Here is a 23,810-nt window from a genome sequence, read left to right as displayed (position 1 = left end):
TGTTTCCATTCCTCTACCGGAGGCCTAAACATGCACATCAGATACATATATACATATCCGTTTTGCCAAAAATAAAACTGCATTGATCGACTTGTCAAGCGGAAAGAAAACACGGGGGAAAACCAGATAAACGAAAAAGAAATGGAAAAAACTTCTCTTTCGCCTGATCGGACGTGACATAAAAGACGTCAAATGAAAGAAGGCGTCTGATGAATGCAAGCAAATCGCCATGAAGGGAAATAAGGGGCAGAAGACGGCCAGAAAGGAGTCCGGAGGAAGCCGTAGCCGGCGCCGAGGGGCCTTGGGAGGGAGGGATCGGGACGCGGGAAGGACCTCGCTCAGGCACCACGAACGGCAGCAGCAGTCTTGAAAATGGCCGACGCTCGATACTGTTGAGGTGCAGGTCGGCACTGGCAGCTTTTGTGATTGCGATTCGTGTGGGCTTTTTGTGACCGAGAGCGACATGGTTCCTTTGGTGGGCGGCGATCCCGTCTTCTCCCCGCCGACCCGCAGCTGGGCTTAGAAAGGGAAGGGAGGTGAAAGACGATGTGGGCGTGAAATAACGACGAGAGGAGAGGAGAGAGAGAGAGAGAGAGAAGAGGGCGGCCCACCCCGTCTTATAACAACATCCTCCTCCTCGGACGAGAAGACGACGAGGAGCCCTCCGTCAAAACCTTTCCATTTCTGCCGTGAAACCGCCCCACCGGGTCTTGGGAGACTTGCAGTGATGGGGGAGGCTGTCGTGGACCAAGTCTGCCCCCGGAGGCCAGACATGGACGAGTGAGAGAGAGAAAGAGTGAGAAAAAGAGAGAGAGAGAGAACAACAACGCCGGATTGTGGTGACTCTGCTCCTCCTCCTCCTCCTCCTACAGCTCCCGACGAAGAGGACGACGTCTCCTCTCAAGAGAGAGAGAGAGTCAGGGAGAGAGTGAGAGTGAGAGTGCGAGATAGAGATACAGATCGGGAGGGATAGATTGCCCCCCTTTACTACTCATTTCTGTTTTGTGCCGTGATCGTGCCGCCCTTCGAGGGGGGCAGGGCGAGAGCCTAAAAGAAATCCGTCAAGATGTGGAACATGATGTGTGACGTGATGCCGACCATCGCGGAGGACAGCATCTCCCAGCGAGGGGGATCGCAGTTCAGCGGCGGCGGCGACGAGGCCAATTTCGAACAGCTGATGGTCTCGATGCTCGACGAGAGGGACAAGCTGCTCGAGACCATCCGGGAGACCCAGGAGAGGCTCAACGAGATCGAGGCCAAGTACCACGACCTCGAGAAGGAGCGGGACAGCCTCCAGCGACAGCTCGACGCCAATCTGCCGCAGGTGAGGTCCTGCCTCCTGAAGGTCCTGCCTCCTGGAGGTCCTGCAGAGGGGGTAGAAGAGGGGTCAGGTCATGTCATGGGTCATGCTACCGTATCCTAACCTAGGACCCTTTGATCTAGTCTAGGTAGTAGGTTCGGTTTCCCCTTGGGCTTGATGGGTTGGGTCAACCTGACCTACCCTAGGTTAGTAGGGGTCAGGGCAGGTCATGGGTCTGGTCAACCTAACCCAACCTAGGACCCACTAATTTAACCTAGGTTCGGTTTCCCTGCGCTCTAAAATGGGTCGTGATGGGTTGGGTCAACCTAACCTACCCTAGGTTAGGTTAGGTTAATCTGGGGTCAAAAGAGGTCAGGCGACAGTTTAGACCAACTAACTTGACTGAATCTAACTCAGGTTAGCCTGGGCTCAGAAGGGGTCAAGTGGCAGGTCAGGTCAAACTAACCTAACCTAATTTAGGTTAGGTTAGTTAACTTGGTTCAGAAGGAGCCATTTCATGGATCAGGTCAACGCAATCTAACCTAGGTTAGGTTATCCTGGCTCAGAAGGGGTCTGTTGTTGGGTCAGGGCAACCTGAAACCCTAATTTAGGTTAGGGTAACCTGGCTCAGAAGGGGTCACATCAACCTGACTTAATCTATTTTAGGTTAGGTTAGGTTAACCTGGCTCAGAAGGGGTCAAGTAATGGGTTGGGTCAACCTCTTTTGGGTGAGGCAAACCTGGTCCTAGAAGGGGTTAGGTGACAGGTTAGGTCAACTTAATGTAGCCTAGGCTAGGTCACCCTTGGCCAAGAAGGTGTTAGGTGAAGAGTAGGGCCACCTTGGCTATGAAGAGGTTAGGTGAGAGATCAGACCAATTAACCTGATGTATCCTAGGATAGGTTAACCTGTGCTGAAAAAGGGTTTAGTCAACCTGGGCTCAAAGGTGGCAGGTGACAGGTCGGTAATTCTTCAGAAGCAAGCCGCATCAGTTTCTAAAAGACAATTAACAATCCTTCATTTAATGGTGTTTTTTCAATGAATCTCATCTTGATTTCTTGAGGAAATGTTATTTTAACCCCCTTTTCCACCCAACAAGCTTGCGGGCCCCCAGTTGGGAATTGGGGGTTTTGGGTGGGGAAATACCAGAAAGGAGTGCTTTGCAGCAATAATAATAATTGGGAGCACCTACTGATTAGCGGGCCCACTTGACTGCCGACCGAAATCGGCGGAAGAACACCAAAACCAATATGGCGGTGATACCAAAACAACAACAAACAAAGTAGGTTGCGACTACATATCTGCGACGATCGATTTGTGTGTGGCAGAACGGCGTTTCGCGCCTTATCCGCACATTTAAAGATTCTTGGCAAGCACTGCATTTACTGGCAAGAGGTAATGTTGCGCTGCGCGGGCTAGCCACAGGGGTTACAGTAAGGCTACTTACCGTGGCGGATGGATTTGGGTGTTGCATCGCTTATGCTGATGTCCTTTTGTCAATACAGAGCGATCACACCTAAAGGCGTTCCTGTTGTAGTCGATCCAACAAATAGCTCCACAACACTCGCAGTTTTTTTGCTTTAGAATTAAATTATGTCTTTGAGCATATGCAATCACAACTTCTTTACCACCACTAGAGAAATAATGATAAAATTCACCGTAACCCACTTTGCACTGCAAACATTTGGTAGGAAATCGAAGGTCTCTGTCAAAATTAATGCCAGAAAGGCCAGCCACTGCCTCTGCCATAGCTACAGGAAGACAAAATGCCGGTTTTTGCTTCATTATTCGACTATTCAGTCAAACAAGGGTACCAGTGGACACTGGACAGGTAACTTTATTACTCCGCTGAAATGCTAGTGAAACTTAGTTTTCGACTAAAGTCGTTCATAATTGGTTATGAAACCCATTACGTCATAACGATGTCACACCTCTCAGCCAATAATGAGTAACTGGAACTGCTTTTCTTTGCGTAAGAAAGTAAGTTAGAGGGCTCATGAAAAGTAAACATTACCGTAGACGAAACACCTCTCCCGACCTTGGAAAAATTTGAGGTAAAAACTTATCAAGCTCATTTAATTCCACCCCGTTTAATCTCTCATATAATGACTATACTTTTTATATTGCTTTTCACATGCTCTTTCCATGTAGGTGATTATTTATTTTAATATCCAGTGCGGAGTGCTTCTGAAGAATTACCGACAGGTCAAACCAACTAACCTATTTTGACCTAGGTTGGGTTAAAGTAATGGAGGTTCAGAATGGGTTGGGAGGTGGGTCAGACCAATTTAACCTAAGCAAGGACTGATTAACTTAATTAGCTTAGGTTCGTAAGCCAATAAGAAGGTGCTGTAAGCCCAATTGATATGTGTTCTATGTAGGCTATTCGTAGAACCTTTGAGCACATTAAAACATACTGTCTGTCCCTGCCTATTCACGGTTCTGGATAGAGAAATTAATCACTAATTACTGTATTTTCATTTTTTCGTGACTTATTACACTTTTATTGAAAAACTACTTAAATAGGCAGGATTAAGCATATTTAAGTGGTTAAACTGAAAGCCTTATGGAACGATTTGTGCACTATTTGTGTGCAAATCTCCTTGTTAGGCTATGTTTGGTCTAGATTTATCTTGGTCCTTAATGTCGCTACACTTGTGGCAGCTATGTACAATCTGAGGGTGTCTCTTATTTCCAGTCCATTATTTAGATGCAAGTCAACATGCATGTAGTATAGTATTTGATTTGATTTTATGCCTAGCCTAATAGCTATTTAGTCAGGGTAGGTTAGGTATGGGCTGACTGTATGACAAGAGGATTTATTAATTAATAATTTGGGTGCTTGATTTAATTAACTTGTATTTATTCAGTGGGAAATGTCTGATCTATATTAAGGCTGTTAAGTGTAACAGACTTTTCAGCACCTTGTGATGTGTATTGTCAATTCGAGCACTAAATGGTGCTCATGTTGCATGGACATAATTAGTATATATTTGTAATGTAAACTAGTAGTATTCTTTATTCTATGTTGGTGCAGTACGTACTTGTTTACATTAGGTAAATACTTGCTTATTCACGGTTCTGGATTCGCAGACCCTATTCACTTATTTTTCAATAATATACACATTATTTGCAGAAAATTGGCCCATTCGTGGTATTTTTCAATGAGAAAAATTCAGCAATTACTGTATTATATTTTTGTGACTAAATTTTGTGTGTGTGTGTGTGTGAAAAACTTTAGATACTTGGGTATAAGCTTTTTTTTTTTTTAACTATGAAAATAGGCATTTATAAGCAATTTTAGAGTGGTTTTAAGTACATGGATTTTAACTCAGCGGAGGTTTGTGTTAGACATCCCCAAGAAGATCATGGTATTCTGCATACTGTAAATATCTGCTTCTAAAAGTAAAATTTTAGTCCTCTGCAAGTTATTAAACAAAAAAATGCTCTCATGTATGTCATACAATGAGTTGTATCCTATTGTCCATTAGGGGAAGGTATTTGCCATTTTTCTCATTTTGTCCCGCACAAGCTAAACTGCTGCTCTTTGCCTATTAAGATGATGACTGTTTACGATTTTGCCACCAATACTGGCTCTTTTGTGCAGATATAGGAAACAAGCCCAAAGCTACTAGATGATATGCATACATGACAGTACCTTAATCATATTCTGTTCTAGTGTTTATATGGTATAGATGTGGACAAGCATTACTTTGATATAAAGATTTTGCAGTTTTCTTTGAAACTTGTTACAATTCTCTTCATTAAGACCTCTGATTACGGTATCTTCTTTTGTTGGGTTTTACTTTTGGTTGTGTTTTTGCTTAACCATATCCCTCCTTAAGTGTTTCAGAAACCAGAATTTTCTGTTTTGAAGTACTGACAAGGATATTAATGCCAAGAGTGATGGTAAAATGTGCTTAACACTCAGGAAACATTTGCTTGTTCAATATGTCATGACTAAAGAAAGGAAATTGACCCTTAAAGATGGCACATTACAATCCAACATAACTGCAGACTTATTATCTTACTTGTCTGTTGGTGGGTGTTGAAGCTTTACCTACTTTTTTACTACCTTGCTTAACTTTCATTGAAATTATGTTGTACTTCACACTTGAGCAAGAGTTGAAGCTCTTCCATGCAAAGTTCTACCACAATTGGATTATTTTCTGAAGGGATTGTCCACACACACCCCTGCTTTATCTGTAGCAACTTTTTAATGTGGGCCCCCTGAATTCGCGTTTTCTGGTTTAGCAGACTCACAGATTCACAGATTTCTCTCTGGGCCATATCTAGCTATTATTCGAGAGAAATTTGCCTATTTGCTGTATTTTTCTATGAGAAATTCTTGTTTTTTTTTATCAATTTCATCATAAAATGCATTTTTGTGATAAAACAATTTAAAAAACCAGGTATGCAAATTTTTAGTGGGTTTTTCCTGAGTTCTACCTACCAAAACAGGCTGTTTTCACTGTTTTTATGGTGGTTCCAAGTATTTGCTGATTCTAGCTATTCGCGGGGGCGTCTTGTACACATCCCCTGCAAATACAGGGTTACCACTGTAGTTGTAAGTACCTGAAGACAAAAATCACACTCACTTCCTTATCAGACTCCAAAGTTAGGCAGAACCCATTAGGTATACTTCATGTTGTTCCCAGATGTGGAAAGAATTTATAGTTGTATTGGTAGACGAGGGAATTAATAGCTAACTACAGCACTGTACTTTTGTATGAGGAAATAAACACTTAAGGCCAGTTTCTTGAAAATGTCTTGAATTATGTGAAGCAGAAAAATGCAAATTTTCCCACACATTAGCAGTCTTTAGTAAATCAGATCTCTGGAGAGCTACCCTTTGGATGTTGGTGAGGTCATTGCAACTTTATCTAAGAAATCCTTTTATTGTTCAAGTTTTTTATGGAGCCCTATTACATAGGAAAAAATGCAACATATATCTTAGGATATATGTTCATGGTTTAAGTAGTGAGATCCTCTGAAAATTTGCTGTTTATAAAACGTATACTGTATCATATGACTTGTCATTTTCATTACATTTGCTGACAGTAGTGCACAATATCGTGTGAGGAGCACAGTTGCTTGAGCACGTGCATTGATAATTGTGCAATAAGTATATACAGTGGACCCCGCAGGTTTGCAGGTTCTCAGTTCGCGGACTTATCGATTCACAGATTTCTCTGTGGAACATATAGCAGTCCCCGGGTTATGACGGTCTCGGCTTACGACGTTCCGAGGTTACGACGCTTTTCAATTATATTCATCAGACCTTATTTCCAGGGTTACGACCCCTACAACGCTCATCTGGCAGATGAAATATGACACCAAAAATGCAAAATAATCAATATTTGAAGGTTTTTGGATGAAAAATGCCATAAGGATGCAGTTTACATAGTTTTCAATGGACCCAAAGCATTAAAAGTAAGGTTTTCCTAGGATTTTTGACGATGTTCCGGCTTACGACGCGTCTCAAGTACGGAACCCCCGTCGTAACCCGGGGACTGCCATTATTCGCAGAAATTTTGCCTATTTGCGATATTTTTCATTGAGAAATATTCACTGATTACGTACTGTATTTTCTTATCTTTTTCATTACTAAATGCAATTTTTGTGATAAAATGATTCAAATACTCAGGTATATATAAGCATTTTTATACTTTTTGTGTGTGTGTGTGTGTGTGTGTGTTTGAACTCTCAAAATAGGCAGGTCTAAGCATTTTCAGGAAGGGCTTTTAGCTATTCACGGGATGGGGGTGGTTGGCTTGCATTCCCGCAAAGCTCGGAAGCCACTGAATGTACATATCCTACAGCTAGGTTCAACTCTTGCATCATTAACTAGTAAATATTTAAGATATAGTTTTTCCCTGTACTCTGTGCAGTACCTGATTATATCTTGCCTAGAAATTTGTCATCCAATTTGCTTGGTATACCTTATCTCTAGAATTTTTTTTTTTTTTTTTTTTTTTTTTTTTTTTTTTTTTTTTAAATCTATGATAAAAATCCCCATAGTCACATGCACAATGTAATCTTTTCCAAAGCAGTTATGCTAATGCCGTTAGCGTTTTAGTCTATCTATATCAAGTCTTTTCTGGTTAGGCTACAATGAGTTGGCCTCTATATTTACCTTGGAAGTTTGAGGTGACTTGTATGTTAACATCTATAGTACTCTGTTTTTTTCCATCTGTCCATCCGCCTGTGGTGTTTGTGCATGGTAACACTGCGTCCCGGGCTTTAAATAATAACTTATTTCGAATATTAATGTTATAATTCGCATATAGTAAATTATTAAAACACTTTTCAGTTGCAAATGCATACCAAGATATCCTTTTATTTACCTAAAACTTACACATAGCGTAACTATTTAAAGCCAGGGACACAGTGTTACCATGCGCAAACACCACAGGCAGATGGACAGATGGAAAAAAACAGAGTATAGTGATAAAGTTGCCTAACAGTCAATCAGAAGACATTGATCCATTTAGATAAGATCTTGGATCTTGTTTGTTGAAACCTGTTACAAACGCACGCACGCACATGCTTAAAATGAAAGGTTTTATTGTAGTGTCTTACCGAACAATTATAGAGCCGTGATTTCCACGAGCGGCAGGATACTAAATTCAAATTTAGCGCGTCGGCGTCGCCAACACTGGTGGTGATGACGTCATCTCCCTCCACTCGCGGGAGAACCAGGTACAACTGCCCAGGTGAATCCAATTCTTTCTGCCCGTCCGTCCACCTAAGGGGAGGAGGGTGGGTATAATCATAATTGTTCGGTAAGTATACAATAAAACTTCATTTTAATAATGAAAATTTCATTTTCCCTAGATTTTGGTTATGCTAACCATTTGATATTAATCTTCAAGTGTTTTGGTTTTTCATAATGACATAGCCTCCCATTTTTCAGTAATGTATTTCCATTATACAAAACTGTCAAGGTTTTCTGTTGTGGTAGCTCAAACAGATTTTGCTTTGATTAAACATTATAGAGCGCCTCCAGATTACTGAAACGCAGATTCTGGAAGTTCACACCAAACCTACTCCCTTTCATACCTCAAAGGGGAAGGGGCTCATCCCTTTTTAAGTAAAAACTAACCACTAACTAAAAGACAATTAAGGACAGCACTAGGGTAACCTAGATGAAAGATATTTATGTATTGTCGTAATGATGTAACAGAATAAAGTCGTGCAGGAAGCCCACGAAATCATGGAGAAAGGGGATAGATGAAGGCCTAGTCATTATGGTAGTCCAGGGAGAAACAGCATTTGATGGGGGGAAGAAGGGAGAGACTCATTCCATGTCTAACCCAACAAGGGAAAGCTGACTTAAAAGAGGTTTGTGATAGTGATATGTTGTAACATAACTTGTTTAAAAGGTTGGTGCAATATATCGTTAATCATCTCAATAAATGGACCACCTTGTAGGCTTGTAGTCCGTTACTCAGTATTTGGGGTTCATAGTAAATTTCTTGAATGGCTAATTACTTCAACTAGAAATATCATTACAGTGTGCATATAATATACCCAGACCACTTTGTTAGCTTAAAAGGCTGGGGATTTTTCTTGTAATGAGATTATATAGGCACAATTTAATTTATTTCCACTTATCAGATAAACCATCTACAAATTGTAAAATTCATAGTACTACTTGGTTTAGGGCAAAGCACTCAAAGTATCTAGATGGCAATGAGTCAGTGGCATTTTAGTAGATCAGTAACTTGTAAATAATACAGGTATTTGAAAGAGAAATAATGAAGGACAGTCTTATGCTTAGCCTCAGAGGTCTTATGATGCCCCTCTGCTTTGCATATGGGTTACTGGTACTAACTGTATCCTATCATTACTTAGTAAGTGATCACTAGTGGATTGGCCATACTAAAGCCAAAGATTGAGGATTTTAACTTAATACACCACTGATGAGAGCAAGATACCTCTTTTAGTTTGGTCTTTATATTACTGTTATACTATAATTTTCCTACAAATCTTGGATGTTGTTAGTTTCATGGCCACTTTTAGCTAAGTGTCTGTTGTTCAACTGTGAATATGTATGTTACCATACTTTGAAATTGGTCTGCATGTCATCACGGTTTATCTTAGGTTCAATTTAGTTTTTGTGGGACAGATCGAGCTAAAATTTGTAGTAGTCTGATTTGATTTCAGCATTAACATTAGACAATAAGTTATCTATGCAATTACATTATTGTATCTTAATTCACAGTGGATTTTAGCATTGCTATCACATTCTAGATCGCACCAGGGATATTGGGGAAACCCTGTTCTACTGTATGTAAATGACCACACCCTAAGCATGTTTTATGCACCAGTGGGTAATTATAGGCTTGTCATACTAGGCTATATACAAGAATGTCAATAGAGTACACGGCACTGAGCTATTAAATGTATATAAATTGGTTCTGGTGTTTAGTCAGTATCATCATGTGTTGAAGATGGAATTCATACGATAAATCACTTTACTGTAGACCTATTTTACGTAATGTTAGCAAAGTAAAGAATAGGTAATATAATAAGAATAATGCAGTGGTTACAAGTACTATACAGGCAGTCCCCGGGTTACGACGGTTTCGGCTTACGACGTTCCGAGTTTAAGGCGCTTTTCAATTATATTCATCAGAAATTATTTCCAGGGTTACAACGCATGTTCCAGGGTTACAACGCCTACAACACTGATCTGGCAGATGAAATATGACACCAAAAATGCAAAATAATCAATATTTGAAGATTTTTTAATGAAAAATGCAATAAGAATGCAGTTTACCTAGTTTTCAGTGCACCCAAAGCATTAAAAGTAAGGTTTTCTTAGGATTTTTTTATGATGTTCCGGCTTACGACGTGTCTCAAGAACACTGCCTGTATATATAAAAGTTTCAAGTAAGCATTGGTAAAACAATGCAAGATAAATTCATTAAAAAGGACACAATGGGAAACTCATTTCCACACACACTGTTGGATAGAAAACATACTTTACTTTATGATCATGTTCCAACAATATGCTAAATACTACACTAACACTATCTTTGGATCATATAGTAGTAATCCAAGTACATTGTTGAATTACGTCATGATACATTTGTGTTAAATCTTTGCAAGTGGTGCTAGAGATGAAAGATTATTCTTGGAAGTTATTGTTTAACATTGTGTGCTTCACCTCCAATACTGAGATTGTAACCTTATTTTGTATTACGGTCATCTTGTGTTATGTGTGAGGGATAGGCTGATGAGATGACCATGAATACCAATTTAGGCCAAACGGGCCTTCCATATTGATGGGAGTGTTACCTGAATACCCAAGTGACCCTTCCAGTCAAGATTGAAAGGTGTAAGGAATTCGTAATAACATAAGCCTTATTGATGGTTTTCCTGTAGATGTACTGTACAAGTACTATATTGTTATATTGCTATTGGAGTTGTGAGAATCACAGGCCTTTCCAGATAGTTTATAATTTTTCATTCAAATTTTTCATATGTAAAATGGTATGTTTTATTGGGTATCTTGAAGATTTGTTCTGTTAAAGGGTGCATTGCTGACTTTAAAGATTAATTACTGAATGCAGTATGCTGCAAAGGGTTCATATTATTGCGGGGAAATTTCTGAAATCGTAATAAAGGGTCAAAACAAAATTTGAATATGGTGCATATGGATGCTGGTTGTCATGGAGACTAGTACATACGTATATTCTGTTTTCTGTTTTCAAAAATGACACAAACCATTATTCCACTTGGCAAACTTATACCACTTAAGTAGTATATTTAATTTTTTGTTGTTGTTGTGCACTTTGTGGTATTGTACTTGGCTCAAATAGTAATGAATTTCAGATAAGTGGAAAGGCTGTTGAATGTGCTTGTACACCATGTAGGTAGATAGTATTGGATATCTCGTTTTTCCAATGTAGTATCAGATTTTAAAAAATAAAATTTTTCATAAGCCATTTCATTATGGCTAACTTTTACTCATGATGTCCATGTTTAAAATAATTTTTTTTGGCATTTTTAAACATATCACGCTAAAGTTCAATCCTTCACCTTTCAAATGACACCAAATTCATTAATGTCGCAAGAAGTAGGTATAAGTTACAGAGAGCAGTCAAAGAAAATTATTACTGTGCATTTTTGCACGGTCAGCATAGGATGAGTGTTCTGGCCTGGATAGATTTTTATGCACCTCCGAATCGTCAAGCATTAAACACAATTTGGATCTTGTTACTATAATAATATTATATCTCACTTTTAGGGTCCAAGATGCTCATTTCTTTAGTTTGGAGTCATTTCACCTACCTGAATCTATTTTCTGCCTTGGATTTGGATTTAAGTACTGTTTGGTGAAAGTGTCTTGGAATATTCTGTTCTTCCATTGAACCATAGTTGTAGTAATTCATAGGCTTCTCGGTAAATACTATTGGTAATTAATAACATTTGGAAATGTATTAGAGAATACTAATTACTGATGATGCTTTTAGTAATGGGACATGCTGTAAGCAGTCCAGTTATTTATCTGTAAAGCAAAACTAGCATTCTTGTTACCGGGAGAATTTTGGTGACACTTCTGCATTTTTTCCCCCTGTGATGTGATATATATTTTTATAGAATATTGTCACTCTTGTTGTGCAGTGGACTGTTGACAGTTTAGAGGCTGTTTAGGTCTTTTTCTAAAAGAAGTTGTGTATATGTCAGTTTATTGCATTTACATTTTTTTTATTTTACAGTTCATATTGAATGTAAATTGTACAACTTTGTCTGAATTTGTAATTTTGTTATGTTCAGTCATTTGATGCATTTGTGACTACAGACGGAATGCATTGTGGATGTTATAGCTCCAATATAAGTGGGCAGAACGAAGGCTTCTTGGCTTGAGTGTTTGGATAGTATGCACTGCCTGTCTCGACCATCTGCTATTACAATAATTTTACCATTAGCACTACTCCAGTCATTGCATAAGACACACCCTACTTACAAAAATTCAAATACAAACAAACAGGATCATAAATTAGGATTGTATTCAAGAGTGCTCCCCTTTGCTACCTGTAAGTTCAAAAATTTTGTGTGCCTATTCTGTACATACGTACAGTACAATGTATTGTGTTTTAGGATGAAAAAGCATACAGCACTGTATTGATATCATCCTGCATGTGAATAAGCATGAATAGTACAGTAACCAACTTACAAACAATTCAACATTCAAGTGGCTGTCTAGAACGTAATGAACGGTTCAACATTAAAGTGGCCATCTGGAGCATAACACGTTCGTAAGTAGAGTGGTGTCTGTACTTAATTAGTGACACATTTAAGTAATCTATATACAATATAAGTTTTGATTACAATGCTGATAAACTTAGTAGGTTTTCTTTAAAGTACAAGAAATATATGTTACTAACACAAAGGTTCACATATGGTAGTTGTCTGTTAGCATATTTTACTTAATAGTAGTCTGCAAAAAGAGCCTTCTTTTCTATACTAGAATTCTGTTCAATATTGTCATTGGTTATATTTCTGTGGCTATCATATACATATTGAAGTGTAACGTAACTGTAGAGCATTATATTTGTCTTATAGAAGGTATATATGATTATTTTAAAACAATGTAAGGCTATTCTTTCGAAAATTGTCTTTGACTTGCATAACATGGAGGGAAGTTTTGTTCATCTGGTATATGCGTATCATACTTTCTTTCCTTTCGGAGGGCCGTAGGATTAAAGTTATTTCCGTTTGGGTACACTCGATCCACTTTGCTGTCTTGAAGATTTTGCATGTTGCAAGATATTTTCCTTATGCTTATTTATATGATAGCATTTTCATTCCTTTTTGTAGATTCCAAGAGAAAGAAGTTAATCACAAAGCATTTAGTGCTCTTGGTTAAACTTTTGAGCTTAAAAAAAAATATATGTTAACAAGAACTACTTTTCTAATTCATTGTTCTTGTTAAATAAACTCATGTAGGCTACAATTGTTCATGGGTCTTACTTATACATAAGACATACGTATATAGGTACTTTTCAGCTCTCTCTACAACTGGAAATTTAGTGGTTCCCACATTGTAAGTAAAAACACTTGACCAAGCATAAAAAATGTGAGTTAAAACTGTTAAAACAACACTACAGTAGGAGACCACATTTCATTGGCTCACAGTAATGTCTGAAAGTAATTACCTTTTGTCGCCTGCTGGTCAGGTTGTCATCCATTGATTCAACAACTAGATTATAGCGAAATTTCTCACCATTAAGGCACAGTTGTTTTGGGATATAGCCTCCTTAACAACAGACATTACTGTAATTTGTGAGGACCATATGGAGCTGGCTAAATGAGAAAACTATTTAGCAAGTACAAACTTTGACATAAAATTGCAAGACTTTGCTCGCAGAGTTTTATCCACGCTGCAACTCTATTGTGGAGTAGCTTGTCAAATGCAGTATTGGAATCCTCTGATCTCCAAATATTTCATTCCTGCTGTCTGCTGCTGTCCCCTGAATTTCAGATTTATCGGTTGTAATTTCTATTCCCTCATTTATTTATCACCCTTTCCTATAACCTGTTTCTTTCTGCAGGCTTGTTTCTGTTTGCATTCCTCTTGGGTTTAAGGGCTGTTGGCTTCGTCCAAAATGGCGTTCAACCGTAGATTTTAAGAAAGAAAGATGGTAAAAATCAGTGGTTACTCAAGAAAAGACATATATACTTCTAATACTCTTGCAATTTCTGTTGAGAGATGTTATTTTTAACATTTGCTACTACCATATCTTATTAGCAAGAAATATGTATGTACAGTACAGAAGCGATCTTCTATGAGGATACATCTTCTATGGACAGTAACTTCATAGAAGTATACAAATGTCCTTGTATGTTGTTCATGAATCATACAGAATTTATTAATTTCTGTCATTTGGTAATGTATTGAAGACTTCATGTCTGCATCAGTGGCTTACACGTGTGCAAAAAGTTTGGTTACTCGCATATATGAATGTATCCTGATGTGCAAGTCAGAATTCCATTCACACACTGCCTTTTGTACAAGAAACTGCATTTATTATAAAGTCCACATACAGAACCCAGATAGGATTCTGGCTCTTAACATTCATTCTTGAGTGAAGTATGCGGACTCATAACTCATATATGTTCAAGAAGCAAGTGATTAGGTTACTGCAGTTAGTGGTTACGTGACAATTATGAAACCCTGAGTTCTAGGCTCATTATCAGAAATAGTAAAAGAATAACAGGATTTTAAGTGACATACTGTCATTGCATTGTTAAAACTACTCTCCTTAAGCTCTTATCATAGATTGTGATGTTGACTCGGATCATAAACCTTTTGAACAAATTGTCCGATTAATTTTTTTTGGCAAATAGCTGTTGCATTATTATTATTAGTTTATTTTTTTTAATATTGCTGGACTGTTGATATCTCTTCCTATCTGGTTGTTCATGTACTTTTTATGTGTTGACATTCACTTTTAGCTGAAGTTTGTGCTTTCAATTAAACCATAAATGGTTAATATTAGTCCTGCATCCATTTTTTAGGTGATCTTATTCATCAGGTATCCATGTGCCAGACAAATGTAGTAATCAATACGATTACATTGACTTTCAGTGCTTATTAGGGTGTGTGTGTGTTTTTTTTTCTTTAAACAATTGCTCAGTTCAATGATTAGTTTAGTGTTTTGTAATTTTTGCTACTTGTATCCTTGCTTGTTAGACTGCCATATATTGTGGGCAGTTTTATCATTAGTATCTTCATTTCTTTTACTGCATATGTTTGCAGAGTACAACTTAGTTCAACATTTAAGCAGGTTGCATATGATTTATGGAATGAGTGCTTCATTTGTTGTACCAGGAATTTTGTAGAACAGTAATTTTTATGAGGTTAAGGTCATTGACAGTCACTAAAATTACTGAAATTTAAAAGAGGGTTGTGGTGGCATGTTGAATAATGTTAGCTCTTGCATTTTCAAACAGTTCTGCTCAATAACACGTAGCATTTGACAATAATATCAGATATATTCTTAGATGATAATGGCGGACAAAAGTGTAACAAAAGAAGTTTTGAGGCTGTCTGCATCAATTGTGTCGTTTGTAACTTTGTGCGGATATGCTTTGCTGTGTGTGTGTGTGTTTGTGTGGTTTGTTTTTGTACATGAACTTCCCTGCCAGATATATACTTAGCTATAGTCTCCGACGTTCCGACAGAATTTTAAATCTCGCGGCACACGTGACAGGTAGGTCAGGTGGTCAACCTTACCCGCCGCTGGGTGGCGGGCGTATGAACCAATCTATCTCTCCAGCCAGATTTTTTTCTGTCGCTGAAGCGATAACAACTGTTGTCGTTTCATTCCGATATATTCTTCATTTCTCGCTTGCCTGGAGATTGATTTGGACATTTTGGTGACGTATTCGCTCTATTTTGGCTTGGCATACGCTGATTGTGGACCATTATTGACTTTGCGCTGGATTTTCCTGTAGAATGTCTGATTTTGATTCTGTTTCCAAAACTCCGGTTTTGTTTAGAGTATGTTTGACCGATGGATGTAAGGTGAGGTTACCGAAAGCTGCGGTTGACCCTCACACTTTCTGTGTTAAATGTAGGGGGAATGAATGTTCGTTTAGTAACCCGTGTCAAGAGTGTGAGGTTTTGAACGAAGATGAATATAAGGCTCTTTCTTCTTATATTAGGAAACTTGAAAGGGATAGGGTACGTAAAGCTTCTTCAAGGAGTTCGAGCAGGTCGAGAATGAGTGAGAATGAAACTAACATTAATGTAGTTTTAGAACCTTCCTCCCAGGTCTCAGCTCCTGCTCCCCGCACCGAAGCCGTAGATTCTTCTTCGGAGGCGGCGGCCTCAAAAGCTTCCTTGTGTTCTAAGGAAGACAAGAATCTTCGTACTGATCAAGGTAAGAGTGTCAGTGATGATAAGTGCAATGTACCCAGTGATGTGGGAGGGTGCGTCTGACCGGCTCCTTAGTTGCCTCCAGGCCTAGACCTCTTCCAGACTCCCAGTTCCAGTGGAGGAGGAAAGTCGAAAGCCGCAGGAGGGCTAGGGAGAGCCCCCACCGGTCAGGCGTCCCCTCGGCAGATCCTGAAGTTCGCTCCCAGGCTGCCTTGGATCGTAAGAAGAAGAATATTCTTCGTCAGTGTTTTTCGTCATCCTCTTCTCCTTCGCCGAAGCGTGGTTGGAGCTCTAAGGAGGCGTCACGCCCGTTGAAGAGGGCTGCGGAGGCTCCCTTCAGTACGTTAGCGTCCAGCCCAGAAGACTTTTCTGATGTAGCTTCCTTGCAAGCAAAGAAGCCTAGGAGATCCAGTGATCGCCCTCCTTCCTCCCGCTCCTCGCGCTGAGCTTGCTTCGGAAGAAGATCCTGGGGACTCCTCCTTCTCGAGTGCTAGCCGGGCCCTACAAGCTCAGATCCACAGCCTTGGCGGACTCCTTGGCATCGAGATCGCGTAGAAGGAAGGATTTGTCTCTCCCTATCAAGAGATCGAGGCGCGTTTCGTCGGAAGAGCGCTCTCCTTGTAATCGGCGATCTCCTTCTTTTGAGGATACTTCTACACATAGAAGACTTATTTCGTCGTCTCCGTCTCATCTTTCTTCTCCTCGCCTTCTCAGAGAACCTAGGGAATGCCCTTCTGAAAGTAGGCGCACTTCTCCTTCCGACTACTGTCGTCGGGAGTCGGATAACGTGACTGGTAGCGCTCATCGCATGGAGTTCGCTCCTCCCCCTGTAAGACATCAAGAGTCTAGTAGGAGCCTGCTCCTGGTAAGCGTCCTTCTTTTAGTAGCTGTTCTCCTGGAGAAAGACGCCTTGATCCTCGTTTGCTACGTTCTCCTAGTAGGCGCTCTTCGTTCTCGAGACTCCCTACTCCTGATCGGTCTCCTCTTGCTAGAAGTCAAGAACGCCTCAAGCGCCCTGCTTCTGTTAGGCGCTCGGAGCCTTACAGACGTTCTCCCCTGGGTAAGGACCAAGATCTCGCCGAACGCCCTGTTCCGTTTAAGCACTCGGAGCATAGCAGCCGCTCTCAGCTTCGTAGGCATCAAGAGCCTCTCAAGCGCCCTGCTCCTGATAGGCGCCCTATTTTTTAGCAACGTTTCGCCGCTTGGTAGGCGCCAGGATTCCCCTAAGCGCCCTGTGACAGATAGACGCTCGGCGCCTAGTAGCCGCTCTCCTCACGATCGCGCCAGGATTTTTAGTAGGCGCTCTCCCTCTCGTAGTTTTCCCTAGGGATAGACGTGGTCTTTCTAGGGAAAGGAGTCCTTCCTCTTTTGCTGTTAAGAGTTTGTCTGCATTTAGGAAGGAATGCGAGTTTAGACAAGAATTTTCGGATAAGCGTCCTTCTTTTACGACTCGTCGCTTCTCTGTACGCTTCTCTACTTTGGAATCTTCTCCTCATTCAAGACGTTTGTCTCCTTCATCGCACTGTACCCCAGCTAGGAAATCATCTAAGGATTCTCATAAGGATCCTCATCCTCGTTCTCCTCTTCAAGAAGACCAGGAAGCCTCTGAGGAAGAAACTAATACATCGGCAACAGTTTCTTCGTACAAGAAGCTCACAGAGCTTCTCCTTCAGGAGTTCGGAGAGTCTTTGAGCCCTACTGCTCCTCCTTCTCCACACTCGTTGTTCTCCACAGCGAAAGCAACGAAAGGATCTTCGTGTGTGAGAATGAAACAGACTCTTTCTATGAAGAAAGCGCTCAAGAGTTTCGGTTCATGGATGCGTACTAAAGAAGAAGCGGGGAAAACTATGTTTTTGCCTTCCCTCCGTCGAAGCTTTCAGGACGGACAGGATTTTGGTATGAGACAGGAGAACCCTTGGGACTGGGCCTTCCGTCTTCAGCTGACGCAGATTTTTTCGGCACTAGTAAGACGCCACTAGAAGATCAGCTTTGAGTTCAGCCAAAACTACGTGGCAATGAATGAAATAGATCACATTCTAAAAGGCATTTTTAGAGTCTTGGAAGTTTTCAACTTTCTCGATTGGTCCTCGGAGTCCTAGCCAAGAAAACTCAAGGACCGGACACGTTTTCTCCGGAGGATTTGAATTGTGTCTTATCCTGTATGGATAAATCGGTGAGGGATGGGGCCAGCGAAATAGCTTCACTGTTTGGAGCAGGGGTCTTGAAGAAAAGATCAGTATTTTGCTCATTTTAACAAAGTCTGTCTCACATGCTCAGAGATCGTCTTTGCTTTTTGCCCCTCTCTCTACGCAGCTGTTTCCTAAACACCTGGTTCAAGACATTTCGAAGGCTCTCTCTGCCAAAGCTACGCAGGACCTTCTAGCGCAGTCTGCAAGGAAGCCGCGCCCTACCTTCCAGACTAAGACGAAGAAAGCTAAGCCGACCTCTCAGGAACCCTTTCGAGGGGCTTCTACCTCTAGATCCTCTTCGTTCAGAGGTCGGAAACCAAATAGAAGAGGGAGGACTTTTACGAAGTCAATCAAACCTCCCAAGTAAGACTCAAGTCCTTCAGACAACTGTAGGTGCCAGGCTTTTACAGTTTGCAGAAGTCTGGGCCCAGAAAGACGCAGATGCCTGGACCCTGTCAATTTTGAGGAAGGGCTATCTCATCCCGTTCTCTTCGAGGCCTCCCTTGACGAATACCCCGAGGGAGTTGACGGCCAGATACAGGACCCCATCATGAATCAAGCCCTCCGACTAGCGGTAGATCAGATGCTGGAAAAGGAGGCGATCGAACTAGTGGCAGATCATCTTTCGGCAGGCTTTTACAACCGCCTGTTCCTAGTTCCGAAATCCTCAGGGGGATGGAGACCGGTGTTGGATGTAAGCGCCCTGAACTTCTTCGTCGAAAAGAAGAAGTTCACGATGGAGACCAACTGCCTCGGTGTTAGCAGCACTCCGTCCAGGGGACTGGATGGTGTCCTTGGACTTACAGGACGCTTACTTCCACGTACCAATCCATCCTTCCTCGAGGAAGTTTCTAAGATTCATGATGGGGGAAGAATCTTCCAATTCAGGGCCCTGTGTTTTGGCCTCTCCACGGCCCCCCAAGTCTTTACGGCCATCATGAGGAATGTGGCACAATGGCTTCACCTAGAAGGGGTGAGGATTTCGCTCTATCTCGACGATTGGCTTATAAGGGCCAATTCCAGAGATCGTTGTCTGAAGGACTTGAAGAAAAACCCTGGATTTGACTTATTCCTTAGGACTTCTGGTCAATCTGCAGAAGTCAAGTCTGATTCCCGCTCAAAGAGTGCGTTTATCTGGGGATCCAGATGAACTCTCCGAGTTTTCGGGCTTTTCCGTCACAGGAGAGGATAGTCCGGGGACTCGAAAAAGTAACAACCTTCTTAGGGAAAGAAGTATGCACAGTGAGGGAGTGGATGAGTCTGCTGGGGACGCTCTCCTCACTGGAGCAATTTGTTTCCCTAGGAAGGTTTGCACCTGAGACCGCTCCAATTCTTTCTTCATCGAATTGGAGTCGTCCTTCTCAGGATTTGAAGTTCTCCCTGTCAATTTCTCTTCAAATCAAGAAGGAGTTAGCATGGTGGGGCGATCCCAACAAGTTCTCACAGGGACTGCCTCTTCAATCCCAGAACCCCAGCCTGGTGTTGTTCTCCGATGCGTCGGAAACAGGTTGGGGGGCGACTCTGGGAACCAAGGAGGTGTCAGGAACCTGGGTGGGGGACCAGTCTTCCTGGCACATCAACAGGAAAGAACTAGTAGCCGTGTGGCTTGCTCTGAAGGAGTTCGAGTCAGATGTGACAGGAGCAGTTGTGCAAATAAACTCGGACAACACCACGGCTCTGGCATACATCAGGAAACAGGGGGGGACGCATTCCTTCTCTCTGTACGAACAGCAAGAGATCTTCTTCTGTGGACAGAAGAAAGGGGGATAAAACTTCTCACCAGATTCGTACAGGGAGAAAGGAATGTAAGGGCAGATCTCCTCAGCAGGAAAGATCAGGTCCTTCCCACAGAGTGGACTCTGCACCAAGATGTTTGCCAGAGCCTTTGGAAGTTGTGGGGCAGGCCTCTCAAAGAACAAAAGACTGGATCTGTATTGCTCGCCCATCTCGGATCCAGGAGCAATAGGGATAGACGCTCTCCTACTCGATTGGAAAGGACTCGATGTATACGCGTTTCCCCCCTTCAAGATTTCTGGGGTTGACTTTAAAAAAGTTCGCAGAGTCAGATTCCGCGAGGATGACTTTGATAGCTCCCTTTTGGCCAGCACAAGATTGGTTCACAGAGGTGCTGGAATGGCTAGTGGATTTTCCAAGATCGCTTCCTCTAAGGAGCGATCTTCTCAGACAGCCCCACTTCGACAGGTACCACAAAAACCTCCCCGCTCTCAGTCTGACTGGCTTCAGACTGTCCAGAAACTGGTCAGAGCGAAAGGCTTTTCGTCAGCAGCTGCTAAGGCAATCGCTAGAGCGAGGAGGTCTTCCACCTTACGAGTGTACCAGTCGAAGTGGGATGTCTTCAGAAGATGGTGCAAGAGGAATAACGTTTCCTCTTCCAGTACCTCTGTGAATCAAATTGCAGACTTCTTTTTATTCTTAAGACAAGAATGTGGCTTAGTCGTTTCGACGATTAAAGGCTATCGTAGTATGTTGGCGAATGTCTTCAGGCACAGGGGCCTCAACTTATTGGAAGATAAGGACCTACAGGACCTTATTAGGTCTTTTGATACAACGAAAATGCAGTCTCCTAAGACACCTAGCTGGAATTTGGATGTAGTCCTTCAATTCCTTGGGTCCTCTAAGTTTGAACCCCCTAATTCAGCCTCATTCAGAGACCTTACCAGGAAGACTCTGTTTTTGATGGCTCTAGCTTCCGCCAGAAGAGTGAGTGAGCTTCAGGCGATTGATGGTAATGTGGGTTTTAAGGAGGACTCTCTCATTTGCTCTTTCCTTCCTGGTTTTTCTTGCAAAGAATGAGAACCCATCAAGTCCATGGCCCAAGAACTTCGAGATTCATGGGGTTTATCTTCTTTTGGTAGGCAGGGAAGAACCGAAGAAACCAACTTTTGCCCAGTGAGAATGGTGAAATACTACCTTAGAAGAAAAGAGCAACTGAAAGCCAACCGAGAGGTCCTGTGGTGTTCAGTAAAAGAGCCTACTCGTCCATTGTCGAAGAACGCATTGTCCTTCGTCTTGAGAAGCCTCATCAAAGAAGCACACGGATCCTGCAGAGAAGAACATCTTAGGCTTCTTAAAGTGAAAGCACATGAAGTAAGAGCCATAGCAACTTCTCTTGCTTTCAACAAGAATATGTCCGTGCGAAATCTGATGGAGACAACATTCTGGAGATGTCAGTCAGTGTTCGCGAACCACTACTTACGTGATGTGAGAATCACTTACGAAAAATGCTTCGGCCCTTGGGCCCGTACGTATCTGCGGATTCAGTGCTGGGGCGGGAGCTGGAACTCATCCTGTTTAGTAGTATAAATTTTTCCCCCTTGTATTTGTTTGTTGTTGGTTGCCTTAAAGAGGATGCATGAAGGCATCTCTTTAGGTCGTAATACTAATCTTTAGTAGTTTGGTTAGGTGGTCTGATGAGTGTGGCTCCTTGCAGTAGTAGTGGTTAGGACCTGTTAAGATAGGGACGAACTCCCTTTAACAGGATCCGACTGGGATTCTACCACACAAAGGGATCATATATCCCAGTGGTAGATCCGAGAGTCTTTCAGCATCAGGTCACGTCCTAGCTGTAGCTCTCCAGGCAACGCAGACTCAGAGACAGTATCAATGAAGTCTTCTGCCTGAACAGGTAAGAACCAAGGTTATTTATATCCTACAACATCAGTTGTTTCTTATCTCTCCTTATTACTTTAGCTGTCTCTTACCCTCCACCAAGGGTGCCAATCAGCTAAGTATATACCTGGCAGGGAAGTTCATGTACAAAAATGATATTGTTAAACTACAATAAAGTTTTGTACATACTTACCTGGCAGATATATACTTAGCTATAGTCTCCGACGTTCCGACAGAATTTCAAATCTCGCGGCACACGCGACAGGTAGGTCAGGTGGTCTACCTTACCCGCCGCTGGGTGGCGGGCGTATGAACCAATCTATCTCTCCAGCCAGATTTTTTTTTTTTTCTTTCACCTGTCTCCTGAGGGGAGGCTGGGTGGGCCATTAGACGTATATATCTGCCAGGTAAGTATGTACAAAACTTTATTGTAGTTTAACAATATCATTTTTAATAGCACAGTGCAAGTTACAAAATTTTTTGGACCAGTTGTAACATTGGAGGAATTTTCAAACTCAGATTTAGTAACAAAGTGATGAGCTCTTTTGGGAGAAAAGTGATACAAAAGATACTTCTAGTCCAGTAACCTTATATTCTAGAAAGTCCCAGACTTGGATTGGATATTTTAATTGCATCTAGTAGTTTCCATGTCATGTTGCTGATAGTTTTGGGTGTTTCGTTCAATAATTATGTTAAAGCTGTAAGACTGTAAAATCTCATGACCTAGATGTATTTGAAATCAATTCGAGAAAATTGAATATCTTTTTTCATCTGTTGCTGTTGGACACTGTTTCTGCTGCAGTACTACAAGAAACTGCAGTACTACATATACATTTTGCTTGAGAAATGACCCCATCCTGCCAATTTTTGAAATAGAACTGTCCCCCAGATTCAAAGTTTGTAAAAATTGGCAAAATTATTGTAGGTCAAATAATGAAGAGGACTAAGAGTAGCAGTGCAGTATTAGGAACTACAATATGGTTGAGGATTCCTGATGTATTCGGATAACCCTTAACTTGAATTTTAATGGATATTAAGTTTTGGGAGATTTTATTCCACATTTTTACTTTTTTGCAAAATTGCTATATGTATACAGTTTGGCATTAGGTTACTGTTCCTGGTTAGAGGGAAATATCTTGACTAAGGTGCACCAGAACTTAATGGATGTTTTTTTTGTTTTTTTTTTCTCTTTCTTTTCCTGGGGCCACCGACTGTGACTGGGTAGTTGAAACCTTCATTCTTCCATCATTGTCCTGTTATATACCAGGTTCCAAGATGTCTTCTACTGTATTGGTAACAGCATTTTATTGCCCATACAGTATCCTGTAAAAATTATTCAAGTACTGTATATTGGGGAGATGGACTTATCTCAGCTTATTTATGCTGGATCTGATATAGACAAAGTAATTGGAAGTACATTCAGTATATTTGGTGACTTGTGGGACTGAGGTTGTGGAGGTGGGTACGGCCTCATATTGCCATTTCCCTTGGCTGGGTAGTGTCGGCAGTGCACCTCATGCGGTGCACTGTAGGAATTACTGAAGGATCATTACATCTTTCATTCAACTCCTAGCAACAACCCCTTTCATTCCTGTTACTATAACTCAGTTTATATTCTCCTTCCATCTAACTTTCCACCACCTACTACTAACAATTGTTACCTAGTGCAACGGTGAGGTTTTCCTCATTTTAGGCATATAAAACCTTTCTACTCTGTTTCCCTTTCAGGGCTGAATGACCTGATTGGTCCCAGCTATTGGCCTTGGGGTTAAATCTTATATTCCACTTCCAAGAGGA

At 41.2% G+C, this 23,810-nt stretch overlaps 1 protein-coding gene across 1 annotated transcript in view; it reads left to right on the top strand.

The window, feature by feature from the left end:
• The first annotated feature begins 317 nt into the window (after nucleotides 1–317).
• The window catches only part of LOC135223869 (liprin-alpha-1-like), a 294,483-nt gene continuing 270,990 nt past the window's right edge, over nucleotides 318–23,810 (top strand). The window contains exon 1 of the mRNA XM_064262769.1: nucleotides 318–1,324. Coding sequence (XP_064118839.1) covers nucleotides 1,067–1,324 — 258 coding nt within the window. The 5' untranslated portion in view covers nucleotides 318–1,066. The remainder of the gene's footprint in view (nucleotides 1,325–23,810) is intronic.

Source organism: Macrobrachium nipponense, chromosome 10 (genome assembly GCF_015104395.2).
Source record: "Macrobrachium nipponense isolate FS-2020 chromosome 10, ASM1510439v2, whole genome shotgun sequence".
Lineage (NCBI taxonomy): Eukaryota > Metazoa > Arthropoda > Malacostraca > Decapoda > Palaemonidae > Macrobrachium > Macrobrachium nipponense.
The sequence above is the reverse complement of the archived record's forward strand: the minus strand, read 5'-3'. Positions and strand labels throughout refer to the sequence as shown.